We start from the raw sequence: 26,865 nt of genomic DNA on the forward strand, positions 1-26,865 counted from the left end.
AGATGGAGTCTTAAATCTAGGCAGACTTGGCAGGGTCTGTAGACTGAATTCCTAATAAATCCCACCATTAACAGGGACTTTTAAAACTCTGAGGTGTGTGATATTCCCTGTGAATTCACCAAAAGGCAGAGCAAAAACTGAGCTTAGCGGCTACTTTCCCTTAAAAACTGGAGCCTATTTTGATATGGGGAATTACCACTACCCAGATGCCTTTTTAAGTCATGTTCCTATAAGATTAGTCAGTCAAACAACACATTGAGCTCCTATTATGTGCTACGCATGACATAAATTAGAATTTCATCTTCTTGTAATAGCTGAGCCAGGATGCCTGAAAGCAAAGAGAAATTGGAAACCTAGATCTGGATTACCAAACATTCCTTCTTTCTTTAGGTTGTAAGTTCTTGAATGTGGTGTGTGGATGGTTACAATTTGTGTTTGTGTGTGCATGTATACATAAATGTATACACACGCTATACATGTATATGTATATACACAAACACATGTATATATAGGTACATACATACATATATAAGTATACTTGAAATGTTATTTCTGATGAAAAGGGATCTGCAACGCAGGTGGGAATAAAACTGAACTCAACAAGTTAGCTCTACTTGAAAATCTGTAATTCCAAGTAAGAAAGGCCAATAGGGTTTTGAAGAGGATAAAGTACAAATTCTCCTGTTATTAAAAGTCGTGGTGGTATAGGCCATATCTTGATTGAGATAAAAGACTAGGAAGAGTCTTTTTTTTTTTTAACATCCTTATTGGAGTAAAATTGCTTTACAATGGTGTGTTAGTTTCTGCTTTATAACAAAGTGAATCAGCTATACGTATATATATATACCCATATCTCCTCCCTCTCGTGTCTCCTTCCCACACTACCTATCCCACCCCTCTAGGCAGACACAAAGCACCGAGCTGATCTCCCTGTGCTATGCGGCTGCTTGCCACTAGCTATCTATTTTACATTTGGTAGTGTATATATGTCCATGCCACTCTCTCATGTCGTCCTAGCTTACCCTTCCCCCTCCCCGTGTCCTCAAGTCCATTCTCTACGCCTGGGTCTTTACTCCTGTTCTGCCCCTAGATTCTTCAGAACCATTTTTTTAAACATCTTTATTGGAGTATAATTACTTCACAATGTTGTGTTAGTTTCTGCTGTATAACAAAGTGAATCAGCTATACATATACATATATCCCCATATCCCCTCCCTCTTGTGTCTCCCTCCCACCCTCTCTATCCCACCCCTCTAGGTGGTCACAAAGCACCGAGCTGATCTCCCTGTGCTATGCAGCTGCTTCCCACCAGCTATCTATTTTACATTTGGTAGAGTATATATGTCAATGCTACTCTCTCACTTCGTCCCAGCATACCCTTCCCCCTCCCTGGGTCCTCAAGTCCATTCTCTACGTCTGTGTCTTTATCCCTGTCCTGCCCCTAGGTTCATCAGAACCTTTTTTTTTTTTTTTAAGATTCCATATATATGTGTTAGCATACGGTAATTGTTTTTCTCTTTCTGACTTACTTCACTCTGTATGACAGACTCTAGGTCCATCCACCTCAATACAAATAACTCAATTTCGTTGCTTTTTATGGCTGACTAGTAATCCATTGTATTTATGTGCCAGGAAGAGTCTTAAATTGCCAAAAAGTTCTTTACTGTGAATAATCTAAGTCTTTCCTTCTGTAACAGAAACACATTTACTCTTGTTTTGCAAAATAATAGGAGAAGCCCATGCAAAAGTAAGAAAAGACAGGACTCATAATGAGGAGTCCTGGCCTCTACAAGCTCTGTCATTCATTCATTTATTCACTCATTTAGATATGCATACAGCAAATACATATTGAGTGTCTACATTGTGCTAGTTACTGGGGATACAATGGTGAACAATATTGTGACTTGAGGTAAATCACCTCTCTTCTTGGGCCTGAATTATTCCATCTATAAAAATGAAAGTCTGGGACTTGATCTTTAAAAACACTTTTAATCTTGAAGAAAAGAGATAATGAGTGTGAAAATGCTTTGCTAATGGCAAAACACTGTAAAAAATGTTAAGAGTATATGCTTTGTCCAAAGATAGCACATACCACAATTTGTTTTTTCCCCACACTTATTTTCAAGGGTTACCTTACTTAATTTGCATGGAATTCATATAGCTCACTCCAAGTCACAGTTGAGACCATGACTCCCTCTCTGTCTAGAAACCAATTTCCTTGTTTGACAAGAGGCCACATTTCTTTTTTTTTCTAATTTAATTTTATTTTTGGCCGTGTCGGGTCTTAGTTGTGGGATCTTGGTTGCAGCATGCAGGATCTTTCATTGCGGCGTGTGGGCTCTTTGTTGTGGCACGCGGGCTTCTCTCTAGTTGTGGTGCACAGGATCCAGAGTGCAGGGCTCTGTAGTTGCAGAACATGGGCTCCAGAGCACGTGGGCTCTGTAGTTGAGGCTCATGGGCTCAGTAGCTGTGGCCCATGGGCTTAGTTGTCTCGTAGCATGTGGGATCTTAGTTCCCTGATCAGGGATTGAACCTGCGTCCCCTACATTGGAAGGCGGATTCTTAACCACTGGACCACCAGGGAGGTCCCAAGAGGCCACATTTCTAATAATGCTTGGAGCTTCAAGTCATGAATCTAAATCCTATATGTAGACTACTTCTCAAATGCTTTGGTCTCGGTACTGCTTTAGAACTCTTAAAAAGTATCGAGGACCCCAAATAGCTTTTGTCCATATGGGCTATATCTATCAATATTTACTGCATTGGAAATTAAATCTGATAAAACATGTAATATATCTGTTTATTATTTTAAAATGATACACCTATTATATGACAGAAATAATATAACATTTTAGTGAATAATATATTTTACAACAAATTAGTGAGAAAGGTGGCACTGTTTTACAGTTTTGCAAATTTCTTTAATGTCTGGCTTAACAGAAGATAACTGTATTCTCATATCTGCTCTGTATTCAATCTACTGTGATATGTTGTTTTAAAGAAAATTCGGCCTTAGATATATAGTTGGAAAGCGAGGAGTATTTTAACAGCTTTTTCAGATAACTGTGGATATTCTTTTTTGATTCTACAACAAAACTTGACAAGTGTTGGTTTCTTAAAGTTGGCACAGTGTAGAATCTGAAACCATATCGATGAATTTTTTAGACTCAGTTACACTGATATCCATTGGTCTATCTTGCCCTTTGAATGTATCTTTTACCTATGCGTGATTTTGTAACATCACTCATATGGAAAATACCAGTGCACTGAATTATGCAGGTATTCCAAATGTTGATGCATTCCATTCAAAAACATCCAGAATATCACATTTGTTAATATCACCACATATCTCTTCAGAAAAGTCACTAAGTATTGGGAAGCTGTCAGGCTTACAGTGGTGGATACAAGTTTTTTTAAATTCTAATTTTTTCCTAAAAACTCAAATTTTATCATTGGTAATAAATATGGTTCATTTCTTTCCTTGCTCACTTCATTAATTTTTGAGAAAACATCTGTCAAATACTCAAATCTGAAGAGCCATAGTTCTATCAGTCCCTCTTTCAAGTGAAAGTGGTGTTCCATGAAAAAAGTGGCTAATTCGGCTCTCAACTCAAACAAATGTACAAGTGCTTTTCTTTGAGACAACCATCATGCTTCAATATACAGTGAAAGTGCTTTGTGTATACTTTCCATTTCATCCTATAGAATATTTTTAAAAATTGTGCTCAAGGGTCGAGTTAATAAACTAACTTTTACGACTTTATTAAGGATATTCTTAAATGAAACTAGCACATTTATTTAAGTACATGATGGTGAAGAATACAATGACTAGGTATAGTTTGGTGCTACTGTCTTGATTCATGCTAAGGGACTGGCAGTTTTACCTACTAATGCTGTTGCACCATCAGTGCAAATGTCAACATGGTTGTTTCAGGATAAACCATGAGATTCAAAAAAGTTATTCAGCACTTTGCATATTATCAATACTTGTATGTGGTTCCATGCATTCTCGTCAATTTCAGCCGCATTTAGATTCAGCCATTTGTAAGGCAAAAGTATAATTCTGAGGATGAAACAATAAGTCACTCTTCATATTTGCAGCTAAATATTTAATTAGATGAGTTACTGTATCATTGTAAAGTGTCTGTACCACTATTTCTTTTACTGACTTTTCATTTGGTAGGCATTCATTAAGCAATGTCAACTGTACAAGGCTTAGTCTCTTAGTTACTGTGTGTGCTTTTCTAGCCAATTTATGATAACTTACGCATAAATTGCTTTGGTGGCTTTATTTTGTTTTAAAGCTGTAACAAACAATTTTTGGATTTAAAGAGCTTATCCATCTATGTTTAAAATATTGAATTCTGTTTTCCATAATCACTGAGTAATTGAACTCAAAATGTTGTTGCAATTTAACTGGTACCATAATACTACCTGAAAATGTTCTGCCACACGAGACACAATAGGATAAATTATTAACATCTATAAAGCCGAGAGAAATAGTTTTCATCATATTTAATTTACAGTTTTGCCTAGTTTCTTTGGAGTATAGTCCTTCCTTCCTCGAGTCAAAAAATTCTGTAACTCTATTGTGATGTCAGTTTCAAGCTAAAAATGATTTTCAGCATCTCTAGAAATGGTTGGAGCAGTTATGTGTTGAGGAAGTGATTTTCCTAGTCTCCCTTTTATAAGCCAATGATCTAACTTTAAGAATGAGAAAATATAAATATGACTTTATAATAGTATAAATATTATTAAATTCTATAATAAGGTTTAGGTAAAATGTAAAAATTTAGAAGTTTTTGAAAATTAAAAAAAAATTTTAACTGCAAAACAAGAAAAATAAAGTGTACTTACTTCTTGTCTTTCCACATAGGCATTAGGGAAATTCTAGAATTTTAAAATCACTATCTGGTGGATAATAAGGAGATTACAGAGATTACTGAAGGTATAGCCATAGATAGCCAGTAAGAAAACAGTATAAGTATTGAGAACAAACTGAGTTATTTGTATGTAAATGAACATAGCCATGTTTGTACCCTAAAACTACCTTAGAAAATTCTAGAAAATACAAGAACATACACATTAACTGTCAGAACAATGATGTCATTGTATATCACGTAGCCTCTGGAAAACACTATACTTACGAGAGAATGAAAATGAAAAAGGCAAATAATGAGACTCTGAAGAATCTTAGGAACCCCCAGACCACATTCTGAGGACCTCTGATCTAGATTTTCCACTTCCCAATATGACATGGAGCCACTCAACTAATCAATTTCTACATGTTTTCTTACTGGCAAGACGAAGGAAAATTAGACTGGGCGACCTTCTGAAATTGCTTACAATCCTCAGATAGGAAGATGAATGATTAACAGAATAATTATTCTTCAGCCTCCCCAGGTTTACACTTATTTCCCATTAGATCATGCTTATGATTCACTTGAAATTTGGTGATATGACTTCCCCAGTTAAAAGTAAAGTATTGAGAACAGAGCAGTCAGAGAAAAGCTAGCCTGTACATCTTCTCCCCAAGCAACAGAGTTTCCAATCCTTCCCTCCTTTTCCCCTGACAAATCAGTTTCTGGAACAGGAAAATAATTATAGAAAAATGTCCTTAAGTGTCATGAACAATTAAAATTTCTACTACTGCCCCTTGGTAATCACAAATAAAATAACTATAGAAGTTACACAAAGAAAAAGAGAAAAGAATCAAAACCTACCAATACAACAACAACAACAACAACAAAACCAACAAAACCCAAAGGAAGGCAGCAAAGAGAAAAAGAGGGGTAAAAGACCTACAAGACAAACAGAAAACTGTTAACAAAATGACAATAGTAAATCCTTTCCTATCAATAATGACTTTAAATGTAAATTGACTAAAATCCCCAAGAAAAAGATACAAAGTGGCTGAATGGATAGAAAACCAAGATCCCACTGTATGTTATCTACAAGGAACTCACTTTAGATTTAAGAACACACATAGGCTGAAAGTAAAGAGAAGGAAAACAATATTCTTAGCAAATGGTAACCAAAAAAGAGCAGGAGCATCTATAATTGCATCAGACAAAGTAGATTTTAAGTCAAAAACTGTCTCTAGAAACAAGGATCAATACATAATGATAAAAGGGTCAATTCAAAAGGAAAAAATTACAAAGGTACATATACATGCACCCAACATCAGAGCACCTAAGTATATAAGGCAAACGTTGACAGACCTGAAAGGAGAAATTGACAGCAATGCAATTATAATTGGAGATTTCAATAACCCACTTTCAATAATGAATAAAATAGCCAGACAGAAAATAAACAGTTGACCTGAACAACACTAGAGACCAAATGGACCTAACAGACATATACAGAACTTTCCACCCAACAGCAGAAGAATACACATTCTTTTCAAGTGCATATGGAACATCTCCAGGATAGATCACATGTTATGTCACAAAACAAGTCTTAATAAATTTAAGAATACTGTAGTCATACCTAGTATCTTTTCCAACCACAATGGAATGAAACTAGAAATTAATAATAGCAAGAAATGGAAAAATTCATGAATATTTGGAAACTAAATAACATACTCTTGAACAACCACTGGGTCAAGTAGGAAATCAAAAGGTTAAAAAAGATCTTGAGACAAACAAAAACGAAAATACAGCATACTAAAATGTATGGGATGCAGCAAAAGCAGTACAAAGAGGGAACTTTGTGGTGATAAATGCCTACATTAAAAAAGAAGAAAGATATCAAATAAGCAACCTAACTTTACACCTCAAGGAACCAGAAAAAGCAGAAATAAATCAAAGTTGAGATGGAAGGAAATAAAGATCAGAGCAGAATAAGTCAAATAGAGAATGGAAAACAATAGAAAAAAATCAATAAGTTGAGTTGATTTTTTAAAAGATTTATTTATTTTATTTATTATTTTTGGCTGCATTGGGTCTTAGTTGTGGCATGCAGGATCTTCATTGAGGCATGTGGGATCTTTTTGTTGTGGCGCACGGGCTCTTTGTTGTGGTGCACAGTCTTCTCTCTAGTTGTGGTGTGCGGGTTTTCTCTTCCCTAGTTGTGGCATGCAGGCTCCAGAGTGCATGGGCTCTGTAGTTTGTGGCACGCAGGCTCTGTAGTTGAGGCACACGGGCTCAGTAGTTGTGGCACGTGGGCTTAGTTGCCCCACAGCATGTGGGATCTTAGTTCCCTGACCAGGGATCGAACCCACGTCCCCTGCATTGTAAGGCAGATTCTTTACCACTGGACCACCAGGAAAGTCCCAAGAGTTGATTTTTTTGAAAGAATAAACAAAATCAACAAACCCTTAGCTAGACTAAGAAAAAACAGAGAAGGCTCAAATAAACAAAATCAGACATGAAAGAGATGAAAGAGGAGGCATTACCATAGATATCTCAAGAATAAAAAGGATCATAAGGTACTATTATGAACAACAAATTGGATAACCTAGAAGAAATGGACAAACTTCTAGAAATATACAAATTACCAAGACTGAATCAAGAAGAAATAGAAAGCATAAACTGAGCAATAATAAATAAGGAGATTGAAGCAGTAATCAAAAACCTCTGAACAAAGAGAAGTCCAGGACCAGATGGCTTCACAGCTGAATTCTAACAAACATTCAAAGAAGAATTAATACTAATTCTTCTTAAACTATTCCAAAAAATAGTAAAGGGAATACTTCCAAACTCATTATATGAGGCCAGCATCACCCTGATACCAAAGCCAGAAAAAGACACCACGAGAAAACTACAAGCCAATATTTCTGATGAACATAGATGCAAAATTCTCAATAAAATACCAACAAACTAAATTCAACAATGCACCAAAAAGACTGTACATCATGGGGACTTCCCTGGTGGTCCAGTGGCTAAGATTTGTGCTCCCAATGCAGAGGGCCCAGGTTCGATCCCTGGTCAACTAAGAACTGGCTCAGCCAAATACATACATACATACATACATACATACATGAATATTTTTTAAGAAAAAGATTATACATCATGACCAAGTGGGATTTAACCCTGAGATGTAAGGTTGGTTTAACATATGCAAATCAATCGATGTGATACACCACATTAACAGAATCAAAGCTAAAAACTACATGATCATCTCAATAGATACAGGAAAAGCATTTGACAAAGTTCAACATTCATTCATGATAAAAGCTCACAACAAAATATGTATGGAAGGAACTAACCTCAATACAATAAAGGCCATTTATGAAAACCCTACAGCTAACATCATAATCAATGGGGAAAAACAGAAAGCGAAGATCCCCACTCTCTCCATTTCTATTCAACATAGTACTGGAAGTACTAGCAAGAGCAAGCAGACAAGAAAAAGAAATAAAAGGCATCAAAATTGGAAAAGAAGAAGGAAAATTACCTGTTTGCAGATGACATAATCCTATATGTAGAAAAACCCTAAAGACTCCATTAAAAACTCTTAAAACTAAGAAACCAATTCAGTAAAGTTGCAGGATACAAAGTCAACATGTAAAAATCAGTTGGGTTTCTTTACCCCAACAGTAATCTTTCTGAAAAGGAAATGAAGAAAATCCCATCTACAATAGCATCAAAAAGAATAAAATACTTAGGAATAAATTTAACCAAGGAGGTGAAAGATCTGTACACTGAAAACCAAAACACTTGTGACAAAACTGAAGAAGGCACAAATAAATGTAAAGGTGTCCCATTTTCAGGCACTGGAAGAATTAATATTGTCAAAATGTCCACACCACCCAAAGAAATCTACAGATTCAATGTAATCCCTAACAATATTCTAATAGCATTTTTCACAGAAATAGAACAATCCTAAAATTTGTATGGGTCCACAGAAGACCTCAAATAGCCAAAGCAATTGAGAAAGAAGAATAAAGCTGGAGGCTTTTCCTGATTTCAAATTATATTACAAATCTATAATAATCAAAATAGTATGTTACTGGAATAAAAACAGACACATAGACCAATGGAACAGAATAGAGAGCCCAGAAATAAACACAAGCATATATGATCAACTAATTTTCAACAAGGATGCTAAGAGTACACCATGGGGAAAAACAGTCCCTTTTATAAATGGTGCTGGGAAAACTGGATAGCCACATGCAAAAGAATGAAATTGCACCCGTATCTTACACTATACACAATAATAAATCCAAAATGGATTAAATACTTAAATGTAAGACCTGAAATCATAAAACTCTTAAAAGATAACATAAGGAAAAATCTTTTTCACATTGGTCTTGGCAATCATTTTTTGGATATGACACCAAAAGCTTAGGCAACAAAAGCAAAAATAAGCAAGTGGGATTACATCAAACTAATAAGCTTCTGCACAGCAAAGGAAACAATCAACAAAATGAAAAAGCAACCTACAGATTGGGAGAAAGTGTTTGCAAGCCCATATATTTGATAAGAGGTTAATATCCAAAATATACAAGGAACTCATATAACTCAATAGTTAAAACACACACACACACACAAAACAAACAAACCCAAAGAACCTGATTTTTAAAAGGGAAAAGGACCTAAAAAATCACTTTTCCAAAGACATACAAATGGCCAACAGATATATGAAAAGGTGCTCAACAGCACTAATGATCAGGAAAATGTGAATCAAAACCACAATGAGATATCACCTCATACCTTTTAGGATGGCTATTATGAAAAAGACAAATGATAATAATTGTTATAGAGGATGTGGAGAAAAGGGAACCCTTGTACACCGTTGGTGGGAATGTAAATTGGTGCAGACACTATGGAAAACAGTGTGGAGGTTCCTCATAAAATTAAAAATAGAACTACCACAGGATCCAGCAATTCCTCTTCTGAACATACATCCAAAGGAAATGAAATCAGTACCTCAAAGAGATATCTGTACTCCCGGTGTTCACTGCAGCATTATTCCTAATAGCCAAGTTATGGAAACATAAGTGTATGTCAATTGATGAATGGATAAAGAAATTGTGAAGTATATATATATGTGTACACACACACACACACAAACACAGAGTATTATGCAGTCTTAAAAAAAAAAGATCCTGCCATTTGCAACATGATGGATGGATCTGGAAGACATTATAAGTGAAATAAGCCAGACACAGAAAGAAAAATACTGTATGATCTCACTTATATGTAGAACGTAAAAAAGTCAAATTCATAAAAGAAGAAAGTAGAACAGTAGTTACCAGGGGTGGGGAGGTAGGGGAAATGTGGAGATGTTGCTTACAGGGTACAAAGTTGCAGTTATGTAGGATAAATATACTGTAGATATCTAATGTACAGGATGGTGACTATAGTACCATAGTTAATAGTACCATATTGTATACTGGAAATTTGCCTTGGGAGTAGATTTCAGGTGCTCTCACCACACATACACACACAAAAGTGACTATGTGAGGAGATGGATATGTTAATTAGCGTGACTATAGTCATCGTTTCATGATGTATATATATATCAAAACATCATGTTGTACACCTTAAATGTATAAAATTTTTATTAACATCATTATAAAATTTTCTATTACTAATAGCAGTGCATTATAACTAACAAAGACAATATCTAGTGTGTAAACACTAGCAAAAGCAGTCTTTCCTTATAGTCAAAGAACCTTTCTTCTGGCCGGAAGAAAAAAGAAAACTTGGAGTTCAAGCATTCCTACACACAGACATTCATATAAGTGAGTTAGCAGGATGTCTTTTGTTACAAGCTGGTTTTTTGTGCCATTTATAAAAAATGAACAAAGTTCTTTCTGATGAATGATAGTATACTTCTAATATCCTAAGGAGAGGTTTGCCTTCAGAAGAAGCAATGATATTTCCTCTCCCAGGAATGGATCTTCCTTCACTCAAAAACAAAAACAACAACAACAAAACTTATTTGTTAAGCTTTAATGGACTTTATCATATATTTTCAAAATTAAATTTTTAATATTGAAAGTAAATTCAAGAAGTCAACTCATAAAATTCTCTGCTGTAGAGTTAAATTTCCTAAAGTACTTAATTAGATAAGACAGATGTCAGTCCAATTCTTTAAAATCTCTAGGGACAGAGATTCTACTACCTCCTTCGAAACATCATTCTAGAGTTTAATCTTATTACTAGTTTATATGAGTAAAAACTCCCATTACATACAAAAAATAACAAAGTCTCAAAGTGTGATTAATTGAATGACACTGTTGCAAGAAACTGTAATTTTGAGTACTGATTTTATTTCCTGCTCTTTTATTTTTAATGGAACTCATCCTTATGCTTTCACATTTACCATTCACTGATATTTGGACACAATCACACTGCCACACGTTGACCTTTATGAGCCTGGTTCCTTTTCTTTGAATAAGGAAGTATATGGTCAGTAAGCTTTTTTTTTTCTTTTCTTTTTTTTTACAAGTACATTACTGCTTTATGGGTAAGCATTATTGTCACTTCCTTTGATTAATAGGTCTTACTATACTTTGTTGATATATTGGGATCTGCATTGCTCTTCTTCAGGTTTCTTGTGTTAGTGTAATGGCTTTTCTCTCTCTCTCTTTTTTTAATTGGGGTATAGTTGTTTTACAATGTTGTGTTATTTTCTACTGTACAGCGACGTGGAGTTCCCTGTGCTATACAGCAGGTTCTTATTAGTTATCTATTTTATACATATTAGTGTATATATGTCAATCCTAATCTCCCAATTCATCCCACCCACCCTTTCCCCACTTGGTGTCCATACATTTGTTCTCTAAATCTGTGTCTCTATTTCTGCCTTGCAAACCAGTTCATCTGTACCATTTTTCTAGCTTCCGCAAATATGTGTTAATATATATATTTTTTTCTCTTTCTGACTTACTTCACTCTGTATGACAGTCTCCAGGTCCATCCACGTCTCTACAAATGACCCAATTTCGTTCCTTTTTATGGCTGAGTAATATTCCATTGTATATATGTACCACATCTTCTTTATCCATTCGTCTGTTGATGGACATTTAGGTTGCTTCTATCTAATGGCTTTTTGTTTTTTTTTGGCTGCATTGGGTCTTCATTGCTGCACGTGGGCTTTCTCTAGTTGTGGTGAGCGGGGGCTACTCTTCGTTGCAGTGTGTGGGCTTCTCATTGTGGTGGCTTTTCTTGTTGCAGAGCACGGGCTCTATGTGCGCAAGCTTCAGTAGTTGCAGTGCATGGGCTCAGTAGTTGTGGCTCGTGTGCTCTAGAGTGCAGGCTCAGTATTTGTGGTGCACAGGCTTAGTTGCTCTGTGGCATGTGGGATCTTCCTGGACTAGGGATCAAACCCGTGTCCCCTACACTGGCAGGCAGATTCTTAACAATTGTGCCACGAGGGAAGTCCCTAATGGCTTTTAAATAGAAATAAGTTAATTGTTTCTAATCAGTGGTGATCTGTGCCTCCAGTTTTTCCAAAGGATAAAATTCTCTTGAAAGTAAATACATTGCTGCCAATCTATAAGTAAGGCATAGATAGAAAGGAAAAGAATGGGAATGTAATCTTTGAGGATCTATTCCACATCAGTTTTTGTACTTCAGGATGTAATTTGTGTAGTGTTCAAAAATATTTATTGAATGAAATAATTGATTATATATGTATATCAGTTATTCCTGACTCAGGAAGTTAATGAAAGCAAATATAGTGTACTTTTCTATTAAATTTTTTCATAATTTAATTTTGCTCCTTTAGCTCCTGATTAGCAAATGACTGCTCAGAAGTCTCACCCTGACTCTTAGAAACAAAACCCATGGGCTTGGTTAGCAAACCCATATTCAAACCTGAACACAGAAGTGGCCAATTAGGATTAATTAGGCTAATTGACAAATATAAATCTTATTATAAATTTTGAATCTTCCACAAATATGTAGTATGATGAATCCTTGTAATTCTTAGATTTAACTAACTAAGAGTAAATCTTAGATTTAAACTAACATCTGGAAAGCCTGGGTATTTGTTTTGTTTTGTTTTTAGCTTTACTGTCTTAGGACAGCAAAACTGTATAGACTAGTGACTGGATTAAAGAATTAAATGTAATAAGACACAAGACATTAAATTGCCCATTTTAATTGATGGTCTCTTACTGTAGTCATTATGCACCCTAATTAGCTTTGTAGTATGATGCTCTCTGAATGGACTGAAAATAGAATCCCCCAGTGGTTTCTGCTCATACCTTGACCCCATCCTTGGAAATTATCACCCATTAGGCCTAGGTTCTTCAACCTGTATACAGGGTTGAAGGAGTAGAGAACCACTCCTGACTCCAACATAACTGAAGATCCATTGGTTAGCTGAGATGTGGAGCAGACCCTAGCTCTGCTTGTTGTCAGTTGGCTGACACTAGGCTTGTTGCTCAATAACTTGAGACCTCCAATTCCTCATAGTTCTGGAGGCTTGACATCCAAAACCAAGGTGTTATCAGGGTCAAGGTCCTTCCAAAACCTTCTTGCCTCTTCCAGTTTCTGGTAGGCCCAGGCATTCCTTGGCTTGAGGATGCCATCACCCCAATCTTTGACTCTGTCATCACATGGCTGTGTTCTCCTTGTGTCTGTCCTTGCATTTTCACATTTTTCTGCCATGGTATTTATTCAGTGAGTGATATTACTATGAAATCTTTCACACGAACCCTATTTACCAGGGCCTGAAAACTTTTTATTGTTAACCAGGAAGAGTTCATTGAAATTCTCTACCATACTTGTGTTAGAGCTGGTCGTGTTAATCATCCATCTTAGCACATTAACTATAATTTCAAATATTAAATTAGAATGGCTACACAAATGGATGCAGAGACCACACAAACAAGTTGTATTGAGCTAGAGGTTAAATGATACATTAATAGATTTCACGTGATCTTAAAATATGAAGAGGAGTGTTAATACCTCTGAGACCTTACAGAGGGTACAACCATTTGAAATTACTATGAAGGCTTCACTTGATTATATTACTCTTCATTTTTCCTTTTTCCTAAACACAGATAGAAATGGCAGGACCTCAGGGAAAGCAAAATCCTGAACTATTATTTTTGAAAAGGACACTCAGCAACAAGTCTAGAAAGCTGTTTTTGTTTTCTTCATTCTATTTTGTGTGCTCTGCTTAAGAAAGCCTTAACACCAGAGTTTTAATCAGGAGGGGAAGTCAGCTGGGAGAACAACTGGCTCAACCAAAGGTTCACTTAATTAATTCCTAATTATTCCATAGCTGAAAATTTGATTCTCAGATTATCAAGGCCTAAACTTTCCTCTTCATTTGTATTTTAGACCTCTGGTCATCTTGCCATTCCCCCATTATCAGTGGGCTAAAGTGAGATAAAAGAAAGGGTAAGTAACCGATTTTCATATGTTAATGAATCTGGTTGGTGGATAGGAAATTGAAATGGGACTTAACAATTTTTTATGAATTTCATGTATTTCTGAGAATTCCTGACCACCATGAAGTTAGCTAATAGTTCATTGTTTTAGTGCCAGTTATTTATTGTGGTATAAATGAGTGATAGGTGTTGCATTAAAAGAAAAATAAGCAGAAGGAGGGAACATGAATGGCCAGAAATGTAGAGTCCTCCAACTTTCTTTTTATTGCCTATTTGCCCTGGCTAGAACCTCCAGTACAATAAGGAATAGAAGTGGTAAGACCAAACATTCTTGTCTCATTCCTGATGTTAGGAGGACAGCATTCAGTCTTTCACTATTAAGTATGATGTTAACTGTGAGTTTTTCATAGATGGCCTTTATCAGGTTGAGGAAGTTGCCTTGTATGCCTAGTTTATTAAGCATTTTTATCATGAAAGGGTGTTGGATTTTGTCAAATGCTTTTTCTACATCTAATGAAATGATCATATGGTTTTTGTCCTTTATTCTATTACAATAGTGTATTACATTGATTTTTGGATGTTTTATTAATCTTGTATTCCTGGGATAACTCCCACTTGGCTATGCTCTACAATACTTTTAAAAAGTTGCTGGATTGTTTACTAGTATTTTGTTGAAGACTTCTGTTATCTATACACATAAGGGATATTGTTCTGAAGTTTTCATGTGATGTCTTTTATTTTGGTATCAGGATGATACAGGTCTCACAGAATGACTTCAGAAGAATTCCCTCCTCTTCTATTTTTTTTTTTTTTTTTGGAAAAGTTTGTGAGGTATTGGTATTAATCCTTCTTTAAATCTCTGGTAGAATTCAGTGATGAAGCAATCTAGGCCTGGGCTTTTCTTTTTGGGTAGTTTTGGATTAGAAATTTAATTTCTTTACTTCTTATAGACCTATTCGGCTTGGCTATTTCTTCTTAAGTCAGTTTCGGTAGGTTGTATCGTTCTAAGAATTTGTCCATTTCCTCTAAGTTATCTGCTTTGTTGGCACACAATTGTTCATAGTCTTTTTCAGTCTTTTTTATTTCTGTAAGATCAGTAGTGATATCCTCTTTCATTCTTTTACTAATTTGAGTCTTCACTATTTTGTTACTGGTGAGGCTAGTTAAGAGTTAAAAATGTTGATCTTTCCAAAGAACCAACTTGTGATTTTGTTCATTTTCCCTATTAACTTTATATTCTCTATTTCACTAATTTATGCCCTAATCTTTGTTATTTCTTTTCTTCTGCCTGCTTTGGGTTCAGTTTGGTCTTCTTTTTCTAGTTTAAGGCAGAAGTTTAGGTTATTGTTTTGAGATGTTCCTTCTTTTTAAATATAGATATTTACAGCTATAAACTGCTCTCCAATGACAATTTTACCTTCATCCCATGTTTTTGTTGTTTTCATTTTCACTCATCTCAAAGTATTTTCTAATTTCCCTTGTAATTTTGACCCATATTTAAAGTGTCTAATTTCCTTCTGAAGTCCCCAAGTTTTTCTCCTTTATTACTGATTTCTAATATATTGTGGTCAGAGAACACTATTTGTATGATTTCAATCTTTTTAAACTTATTGAAGCTTGTTTTACGGCCCAGCATATGGTCTATGAAGACTGTTCCATGCACACTTGGGCAAATTGTGTATTTCCATTCTATTCCCTTGTTGATCTTCTGCCTAATTGTTCTATCCATTATTAAGTGGGGCCTTGAAATCTCACACTATCATTGTTGAATTGTCTATTTATCCCTTTAATTCTGTCAAGTTTTTGTTTCATCTATTTTGATAGGTTCTTAGGTGCATATATGTTTTAAATTGTCATATCTTCCTGACAGATTGAATCTTTAATCATTGTGAAATGTCCCTTTTTATCTTTAGTAACATTTATTTGTTTTAAGGTGAATTTCATCTGATATTAGTATAGTTACTCCAACAATTTTATGGTTGGTGCTTGCGTGGTATATATATATATTTTTTCTATCCTTTTACTTTCAACTTATTTGTATCTTTGACTATGGAGTGCTTCTCCCATAGACAGCATATCTGTTGAATCAAGTTGGATCTTGATTTTTTAAATTCAATCTGCAATCTCTGCCTTTTGATTTAATTAATTCATATTTAATGTTGTTATTGATATGGCTGGGTATACGTCTTCCATTTTAACTTTCTTCTATATGCCTCATGTCTTTTTTTCTGTTCCTCAATTATTGTCTTCTTTTGTATGAAGTGGATATGTTTCAGTGTAATATTTTGATCCCTTTAATATTTTAAGTGTATTTTTAAGAGTTATTTTCCTGGTGGTAGTTCTAGGGCTTACAATATACATTCTAACTTACCAGAATTTACTTCATTTACACTGATTAATTCCAGTGAAATATAGAAACTTTACTCCTATATAGCTCCTTTCCATACCAACCTTTTTGTACTATTATTATTATATATATTACATCTATATATGTTACAAACTAAATATATAGCTATAATTATTACTTTATATGATCTTATATCTTTTAAGACAGCTAAGAGGAGTGCAGGTATATATTCATAGTTTGTCATATTGACCATATTATATATCATTTCTGGCTCTCTTCATTTGTTCTTGTAGATTCTAGGTATCATCTGCTATCATTTCCTTACTCCAAGACAGCTTTGTTTCCACCCCCAACAGAAGAATGATACACATATTATTTCATGTGGTTGCTTTCTAAGTCAAAAGAAGTTTTTAAGTCTCTTAAGAGAAGAAAGGAAAAACATGAAACTATACTCTTTTGTAAGTACCTATATGAGTGCCTTTATTGGTGCTCTTTGTTTTTTCATGTGGATTTGAATTACTGCCTGGTGTCACTTGCTTTTTGCCTGAATACTTCCTTTTATGTTTCTTGTAATATAGGTCTACTAGCAATGGACTTTCTTTTTATTTATCTGGTAACATCTTTATTCCACCTTTATTTTTGAATGATAGTTTTGAATATAATATTCTTGGTTGATAGTTTTTTACTTTCAGCAATTTGAACATGTCATCCTTCTGTCTTCTGGCTTTCACTGTTTCTAATGAAACTTAACCTGTTAATCATGTTGGAGTTTCCTTGTATGTGATGTCATTTTTCTCTTACTGCTTTCATGAGCTTTCTCATCTTTAGCTTTCAACATTTGACTATCATGTGTCTGAGTGTGGGATCTCTGCGTTCATGCTACTTGGCGTTTGTTGGGCTTCTTTGATGTGTAGACTAATGTTTTTCATCAAATTTAGACATTTCCATCCATCTCTTTAATATTGCTTTTCTGCTCCTTTCCTCTCCTCTGGTACTCCCATTATGCATATTCCCATTGGTATGCTTAATGGTGTTCCACATTTCTCTGAAGTTATTTTTCTTCATTACTTTTTCTCTTTAGTCTTCAGATTGCATAATCTCTATCGATTTATCTTCAAGTTCACTGATTCTTTCTTCAGTCAGCTCAACTATACTATTGAGCTCCTCTAGTAAATTTCTCATTTCATTTATTGTATTTCTCAACTTCAGAATTTCCATTTGGTTCATTTTTTTAATTCTATTTCTTTATTGACAAATCTTTGTCTGTTACATCCATCATCTGGGCCCTTTCTAAGGCAATGGTTATTGCCTGCTCCCCCCAACTCCCGTGCATCTGGGTAACTTTGTTTCTTTGTATGTTTTATAAATGTTATAAACTGGACATTTTATGTAGTATCTTATATCATCTCTGGATAATGATCCTCTTCCTCTGGGGGATTCTTACTTGCTTGGTTGTTTATTTCTCCTGCAGTATGCAGTCTGATATCATCTTTCTCCATCTTTTAGTCTAGCTACCTAAGGGTTGCCCCTGGCTTGGCATAAAGCAATTACTGGTCAGTAAGATTTTTACCCTTTACCACTGGATATGTGTGTGCTTGGAGGCTGCTATCATAGTTCAGAAAGTTTACTTTTGACCCATGTTCAGCCAGGGACTAGTAGCTTGGAGGTATCTTCTCTGTTCTGAGAGGGCACAGCCTTGGACATACAGTCTTCGATTGCCAGGAATGAATGTGATTTTATTTTTAAGCCTGTGCTCCTAGGGTCAGAGCAACATTTTGTTCAGTCAGTATTTGGTCAAGTTCCTTGTGCCAATCAAGCTTTTGCCATGTGTTGATGGGTCTGCATGTATTGGGAAATACTTTTAAATCTGTCCCACGTTCTTCTCTGATTGTCCTGAGTGGGTGCAGCCCAGCACATGCACAGTCTTTTCAATCCCGAGTTGACTGTACTTGCAGGAGGACTCCTCTGGGCTCCCTCTGGTTTCTATTAAACTTCTGGCTCCTCTGCTGCTTTGCTTGCACCAACTCCTCCTAATTGCTCTCCACCAAGATCTCCATTGTTTTTAACAATGCCCTTAGGGATGGAGTTCTCCATGCTCTGTTTCAATGAAGTCAGTGTTCTGAGGCAGACCTGTGGAACTTTTGTCCTCATTGAGTGCCTTTCCCTTTGGAAAAAAACCTCTGCATCACTGAACCAGAGCTAGGGCCAGGGGGCCCAGAGTGAAACCACCACTCTGAGTGGGCACCAGGGCATGATGGCAGTCCCTAGTACTCTCGGTTTTTCTCTGAGTGAAACCTCTAACCTTTGAGTTAGCTGAGGTGGAAAAAATCAGTGCCCCAGTATACTCAGCTTGTGCATGGAGTAATGCTTCCACCCTAAGAGTGGGGGCTCGGTGGTGGAAGGGATCTCCAGTACTCTTGGTTGTGCCTACTTGGAATGGTTTTTACAACACAGTGTTGGGGAGATGGGAAATGTAGGCAGCTACCTTGCCAGGATGAAACTGTAGCCCCAGAGTAGGAGTTGGGGAGAGAGGGAGCCCTACCTTCCCCTAACATCTTCACCACACCTGAAGAGAATAGAGCACTAAGGGTTGAGCTTCTGTAACAAAGACCTGGTGAGATGGAGAGTATGCGGGTAATTCCTCAAATGCCACAGACTCCTGCTGTCCTTACTGAGACTTAAGTCTCTCAAATGAATATTTCTCCATTTGCTTTATGCCATTTGGACAATTTCTAGATACTTTAAATGATTTTTTAAAAATAATTTTTACCAGTTAAGTTGTTTTGTTAGAGAGGGTCTACTGAACCCCTTACTTTACCATTCTGGATGTCTCACCCGTCTCTCTCTCTCTATATATATTTAACATCTTTATTGGAGTATAATTGCTTTATAGTGGTGTGTTAGTTTCTACTTTATAACAAAGTGAATCAGCTATACATATACATATATCTCCATATCTCCTCCCTCTTGCATCTCCCTCCTACCCTCCCTATCCCACCCCTCTAGGTGGTCACAAAGCACTGAGCTGACCTCTGTGCTATGCGTCTGCTTCCCACTAGCTATCTATTTTACATTTGGTAGTATATGTAAGTCCATGCCACTCTCTCACTTCGTCCCAGCTTGCCCTTCTCCCTCCCTGTGTCCTCAAGTCCATTCTCTACGTCTGCATCCTGCCCCTAGGTTCTTCACAACCATTTTTTTTTAAGATTCCGTATATATGTGTTAGCATACGGTATTTGTTTTTCTCTTTCTGACTTACTTCACTCTGTATGACAGACTCTAGGTCCATCCACCTCACTACAAATAACTCAATTTCGTTTCTTTTTATGGCTGAGTAATATTCCATTGTGTATATGTGCCACATCTTCTTTATCCATTCGTCTGTCGATGGACACTTATGTTGCTTCCATGTCTTGGCTATTGTAAATACAGCTGCAATGAACATTGTGGTACATGACTCTTTTTGAATTGTGGTTTTCTCCAGGTATATGCCCAGTAGTGGGATTGCTGGGTCGTATGGTAGTTCTCTTTTTAGTTTTTTAAGGAACCTCCATACTGTTCTCCATAGTGGCTGTATCAATTTACATTCCCACCAACAGTGCAAGAGGGTTCCCTTTTCTCCACACCCTCTCCAGCATTTATTGTTTGTAGATTTTTTTTGATGCATCAATATATTTTTGAACATAACTTCTGAGTGGAAATGTCGTTCAGCAAAAAGAGAAATGGATTGGGTGTCAGGACCCAGAATTTTCATCCCAACTTGGCTAACAGTAAGCTCAGTGACTTCTCCTGAAGTACAGTTTCCTCATTTGTAGAATTGAGGAAATTGTATTAAAGGACCTCTACATTCCTTCCAACTCTAAAATCCAATGACTTTATGAAACAGAAATGGAACAGGAAGTCACCAGTGAAAAATATTCTACTGTAGCTGTGTGAGAACAGGAAGTATGTAAACAATCCACTGCTTTTTTTTAACCAAAAATGTTCCAACCTATTTCTAATTAGAGCATGTACTTCATTTCCAACTCTACCTAGCTAATCAAAATACTAGTTTAATGTGTGGCTTGCAGTCAAGACATTTTTCCACCCCAAAGGTTTCCTTCCTAATCATCAGAACTGAGAAACTGGGGGCAACAGAAAGTTGCCTTTCACCGATTGGTCATTAAAAGTATGACATCTTAATGCTAAGTGAAAGCACTACAATTTGCTACCATTTTACCCATATTATGAGCACTGCAAACAATTACTTCCTCTCTGAGACAATTTCAAGCTTTCACCTGTTGCATAAGGCTGTAAGGTCATACTCCCAGAGTGTCTATTAAATTATCTGTACTTATTTGGAGTGTGTGAACGGCAAAATACTAATTCTCCCTGTGCATTGCAGAAGAGTTGCTTCAATGGGACACCCATTTCTAGTCACAAAGACATATTGTTTATTTAGTACTGATTATCTGCACAGATTGTTGTAACAATAAATCTGGTAAAGAACCTCCCTCACAGAGTCATTTTGTCTTAACTAATCAGTTTTAACCAGCTTATTTGACTTCATATTGTCATTTACTATACAGTTTACATTCAAAATCTATATACTCAATGCAGGGAGAGAAGGGACCTTTCTATAATTTAAGAAAGCTGCCATTGCAAACATATTTAAATGCTTTCAACTACTAATCCACAACAGAATATCCTATGATAAACCTACAAGGTAAGAGAATTATGAATATACATTGGTGAAAGTTGCTACTCCCTGAGACATCCAGCAATAAGGAAGGATAGGAGCAAGATGGCAGTGTGCACAAAGTGATCCAGAAATAAGGAAACACATAATCTTTAAATATCTTGCCTTTAAAAGCAAAACATATTTTTAAACTAGCCATCTTCACAAACTGAGCTCTGTCAGCATCTAAGGGAAAAGGCAAAATATTTAACTAAAGGTATAGAAAATGTGCAAATCCCTGCACAGGAGAAGTAAATGCGTATTTTGAGTTTATCCAAATGTTAAGGCCTCTTTCTGATTCTCACAAGTGACCCTCAGATTTGAGCTGTTCAAAAATTTCCAAACGAGCCCATCTGCTCACCAAGATATTTCTATGTTAAAAACCTGCAGGAAGGCATGTGGCCCAGTTTTCACGATCCCAAATTACCTTGGTTTCAATTTAATTTTTGTAAACTGGGATTCCCTTAGGAAGAAAGTAAAATTTTCCATCTTAAAAATAAAGGGATATTAAGAAACAAAACCCTATCCCTTGCTCCACTTTCAGAGCCCATATTCCAAAACTGTAGCTTATCTATCCCAAGACATTAACATTATGTTGCAACACTGATTTAGAAATTTGTACTTTTGTGTATGTAATGCTGTAATGTAAAATTAGTACATTATAATAAATGTCCCTTTTCTTGGCATTTCCTCTGAATGAATCATTTTAGGAAGATTTGTCTTTTATGCCACTGTATAGAACCACCTTTCTAAGATGGAGTTAACAGAAAAATATTTGACTTAGTTGTGGCCCCTACAATAACTGAGTTTTTCAGGTAATTTTTTATTAGCTGAAAATAGTGGTTAATGACCACAATGACCCAGTGGTCTAGAGACCACCAGAGACCACCTCCAATCATATGAAAACAGCTTCAAATTTCTTAGTGGGGAAATTTCCCTACCCTAAAAACATTCCTTTTTTTTTTTTGATTTATGTAAAAATTTATTTGACCAAAATGTAGAAAAAGTGATACTATTACATATGACACAGTTGCAAGAATCTAAATGAAAAGTGTGGGTTTTGTTCAATTGCACAATTTGCTAGTGTATCTCCTGGGTAGTGTGATGCTTAATAAATAGGAGTGAGGGGCAGAGGATTTGGATAAACTAGAAGCAGGGTGATTTTTAGTCAGAATTATAAACTTGAGTTGGCCCCCACACTGCTGGGGAATGTGGAATATTTCAGCTCTAAGATGTTAACTGAGAAAGCAGAAATCTAACAAAGCCAAACTGTGCAGCCCTGTCTACAAAATACTCCATATCCAGTTTAAGCAGGAGTTTCCTGGTCTTTTATTAACTTGGTCCTGAAGAAGGAATTAAAATTTCAGATAAGTAAATCTCCAATTTGCCAGTCCCTGGAGTATAGAGGAGATGAAGTTAGGCCAATTACTTTTTCATCCTTACTTTGCTGTCAGAGAGGGCTATTCTGCCCAATATTTGTTTACGGAAAGTCTTACTCAACTATTGATGGCTAGCAGTCTTTTTGATATGGCTTCTCTGAATAGGACTGAATTGTACAACATTCATTCCTGCTGAGTGGATGGCCTCATATCAGAGCAGATAAGCATGGGTCATTATTGGAATAAGACATCAGCTCCTCAGAGAACAACTTTAGAGTGAAAGAAGCATAGAGAAGAGCATATCAAGGATCTATCCAGAAAACATTTGGGTAATTATTATGACTCTTTTCCAAGCATTCTCATGCTGACTGCTCAGAGGATGTTTGTTCTGCACGGTGGAGTGTGGAAAAGAGCCAGGATGATTAGGTTAACCTCTGTGTGGTTTATGACTTCCCATAGTAACCCCACCCCCAACCCCCTTTTTTGCTCTGGATGGAAAATCCCCACCCATTTTAATGTGATGGTCCCTGGCTTCCTATAGTGTGACCAACGGTGGATATTCTTCAACCTTTTAAACTGACCCATGACTAGACATCGGAATCTGTGTTTTAAAAGTGTGGGGTTGTCTATTCTCCCAGGAACCAAATGCCCTCAGTCTTGAGAGTATGCTCAATATGAAATACCCTGCCTACCTCAGGAATAAATGCAATTTAAGGATAAAAACAGAGCTGAAAAACCTGATGCTATTTGAAAAAAGGAAGGAACAGATTTAACTGGTGCTCAAAGCTTCGCTGATACAAAATATTTGGTCATGTATTCATAATTTGCTTGACATTTCCAGCAAAGCAAAGAGACAATAACAAAAGAAACTTCTTACAAGAGAAGAGAAAGACACAGAGCTCTGGAGTTTTTGTTGGAACTAAACTCTTCTGTTTTGGTTCTATACAGTTTAGTTCGTTTAGTGTCTGATCCAGTGTTTGATGTAAGCCCACGTTTTCTTCTTTGGCCTGGGCAAGTTTTTCTTCCAGCTCATCAATTGTCTTTTCCAGTTTTGCAACTGTTGTCTCTGCAAATTCGGCACAGGTCTCAGCCTCTTTCAGTTTGTCAGACAGAAGTTTAATTTCTTCTTCATGTTCATCCTCCTTTTCAGATGCAGCCTCTGGCAACTTCAGGTTGTTAGTGACATTGAGTTCTTCTTCCAGGTCACCACATTTTATTTTATTTAATTTATTTATTTAAATGGTTGATGTATTTATTATCTTTATAATTTGATGAAAAGGCACTGCTTCTTAGATATTTCATTGAAAAATTCTCAGTTCTTGTCACTGGAACCTGTAAGCAACTGAGCAGCTTCTGTCTGTATCTGTTTATCCTCCTCTGTGTGCGCTGGATAGTCCTTGGCTTTTGTTAGCCAGAGAGCAGCAAGCTTTTTGTTGTGTAGCTTCAAATATGTCTTTCCTAGAAGAAGCAAGTTTTTGCTGTAGAAGTTTGGATCCACTTGCTCTGCCCTGTGAAAGTAGCCTAAGGCCTCCTCATAGGTGGAACTAGGAGCTGCAAACAGCATTTTAGCAATTCTTCTTTGATACCAAGGCATTTCAGCAAATGTGTAACACCAAATACCTATAAGGTGGATTGAGGTAGCATCTTTAGGGTTGAGTTCAACTGCTTTCTCAAAAGGCTCCTTGATCATGTAGGCATTTGCAATTTTAGCCTCGATTCCTTCATAATCTCCAACAACGCTAATACAGATTGCATACCACTTATGAGCTGCAAAACTTGATTCATTTTTTTCTAGTGCCCTTTTTGCATACTCTAGGGCTTCATACACCAAGAGCTTTTTCTCCTCTTCTGAGGTTCCACTGAGTCGACCTATAACACGTGATGCCCATGCCAAACACCACAGTAACTCTGCATCTTCACTTTCCTTGTACTGGGATAGCAACTGGTAAAGTTCTTCTGTTTCTCCACTTTCATATAGGTAGTCTGCTTGTTCAAGGATTTCTTCAACTCTGAAGACTTTGGCTGCGGCATGAACCACAGCAGCCTGGGAAATGACTTGATAAGTTTCAAAACCCAAATAAGACAAGGCAGAGAATAAAAGACTTCTTTTGAAAGCTCCTGGGTTTCCCATCACCTCAGCACCGCGGAGTCGCCAAAGAACGCACTGCTCGCAGCTGCCAGCAGCACCCGTTGGGAGCCGAGGTCCCAGGGCAGCGCTACGTCCCAAAGGAAGGGAGCGCCAGAGTCGCAAGGCTAGCGCCATGATCCGCAGCTCGCAGGCCTGACCCCTCACCCCTTTGGCTGCTATGAAGCAGGGCGGAGTGAAAGGCGCCTGTCTTTCCACAGAGAGCAGCGTCCACTGGCTTCTGGCCCCGCTCCTCTTCTTCTCCACAGCTTCAGGTCACCATATTTTAGTTCAGACACCTTGGCACGCTCCTCCACCCACTCCAGCTCACCCTCCAGGATGACCAACTTACGAGCTACCTCCTCGTATTTGTGGTCAGCCTCCTCAGCAATGTCCTTGGTCTCTTTGAGCTTCATCTCCTGAATCTCCATCTTCTCATCTTCGTTGCCCAGTTTTCTATCACCTTCATTCCTCTTTTGCTCTCATTTGCAGCCTTTTCTGCCTCCTCCAGCTTGCGCAGGGCTGTGGCCAGTCGTTCCTGAGCCCTGTCCAACTCCTCCTCAATGAGCTAGATGTGTCAACTGAAAGCTGCCACATCACCTTCAGCTTTCTCTCACCACTCGCGCTCGCCATCCAGCTCCCACACTGTAGGCCCCGCGCGCGGTCCTCCGCCTCATCCGCCTGCTGCTGCAGGGCCTGGTTCTTGCGTTTCACTGCCTCCAGGGAGTTGAGGCCAGCCATGGCGCGGAGGCGCATGCAGTGGGCCGTGGGCAGTGGCGGGCGCTCGTCTTGGCTCCAGCGAGAGCTGCAGCAGCTGCGCCCCAGCCCCCGACCCTTTGCCTACACCAGGTCCTATCCTTTGACTATGTGTTTCCCATATCACAAAATCACTTACTTTGAATACCACTATTCACATTCAAAATGAATATTACTAATGATTACTTCAATCTTACCTGTTTGATTATGCAACTAAGCTAAATATTTTCCATCAGCAACATTGGAAATGTATAGAAGGAATTAACAGAAGCAAAATTTCTATCTAATCACATTTCTAGTAATGCAGCTGGGTTATTCAAAGGACTTTTTTTTGCTGTTGTTGTTCCTCAGAAAAGCAATCACGTCTATGGCTTCAGTGTAAGAAATGTCCAAAACCTCCCATTTTGCAGCTGATTACGCATCTCAGTGTTAACTCCAACTCCAAAAGCAAGATCCTGCACCACTTACTGTGCTTTCAAAGACTAACCATAAAATACTGGCTTCAAGCTACTTATCAAATCACCTTTATATAACAAAACTGCAGACCCAATAAGTTTAGATATCTACCTACTAATGACAATACAAATCAGAAAAAAAATTAATCTCACCCATACCAAATTATCACTTAAAAGACAATAAAACCATAGACAAATAAATACTTTAAGACTTTTTCTGAGAAATAAAGCCTCATTATATAGTTATGTGGCTGTTCATGATACACAAGTTTTTCAAGCTGAACGATTACTACCAAACAAATTAAAGCAAATTCAAGTTGGAAAGGGAGAAGAGCTTTCTAAGTGAATATATACCAACATTTTATTAATTATTTCTTGATTATCTTGTTTGGGCTCCTCCTTGTCATTTCAAGCTTAAAGGAACTCATTAAACTACTGAAAAAGGAAGGGAAGATCTGGTAATAAAGTAATTCTGAAGTGTCAACACAGATTAGAGTCCTGATCATCTAAATATATGTGTAATCCTCTCCTATTTGCCCAAAGGTCATTAATAATTTTTAAGTAGATGTTGCTTTATACACATGTACACACATGCATGCGTGCACACATCCCATTTGGTTGTTTCTTTGTATAACTTCAGATAGCAAAAGCAGTGCATTTAAGATGGAAATAGAAAAGGCAATTAACTTCCTAAGCTTTTTAGATCACTCCCAGTATGGTAACTCTCAAATTACATCAGGGTTTATGAGTCTTTAAAAAGAAATGTATACATTTTGGTCCAAAACAAAAG

The 26,865-nt window shown here is 36.9% G+C and overlaps 1 protein-coding gene and 1 pseudogene across 1 annotated transcript; both read right to left on the minus strand.

The window, feature by feature from the left end:
• Window positions 1-12,663: 12,663 nt before the first annotated feature.
• On the minus strand, window positions 12,664-25,843 carry LOC133081815 (tropomyosin alpha-4 chain-like; annotated as a pseudogene).
• Window positions 23,974-25,089, minus strand: LOC133082585 (regulator of microtubule dynamics protein 1-like). Its single transcript, XM_061179236.1, has one exon. The coding sequence runs from the start codon at window positions 25,000-25,002 to the stop codon at window positions 24,052-24,054; it is 951 nt and encodes a 316-aa protein (XP_061035219.1). The 5' UTR covers window positions 25,003-25,089; the 3' UTR covers window positions 23,974-24,051.
• Window positions 25,844-26,865: the final 1,022 nt, after the last annotated feature.

The sequence above is a fragment of the Eubalaena glacialis genome, chromosome X (assembly GCF_028564815.1).
Source record: "Eubalaena glacialis isolate mEubGla1 chromosome X, mEubGla1.1.hap2.+ XY, whole genome shotgun sequence".
NCBI classification, from domain to species: Eukaryota; Metazoa; Chordata; class Mammalia; order Artiodactyla; family Balaenidae; genus Eubalaena; species Eubalaena glacialis.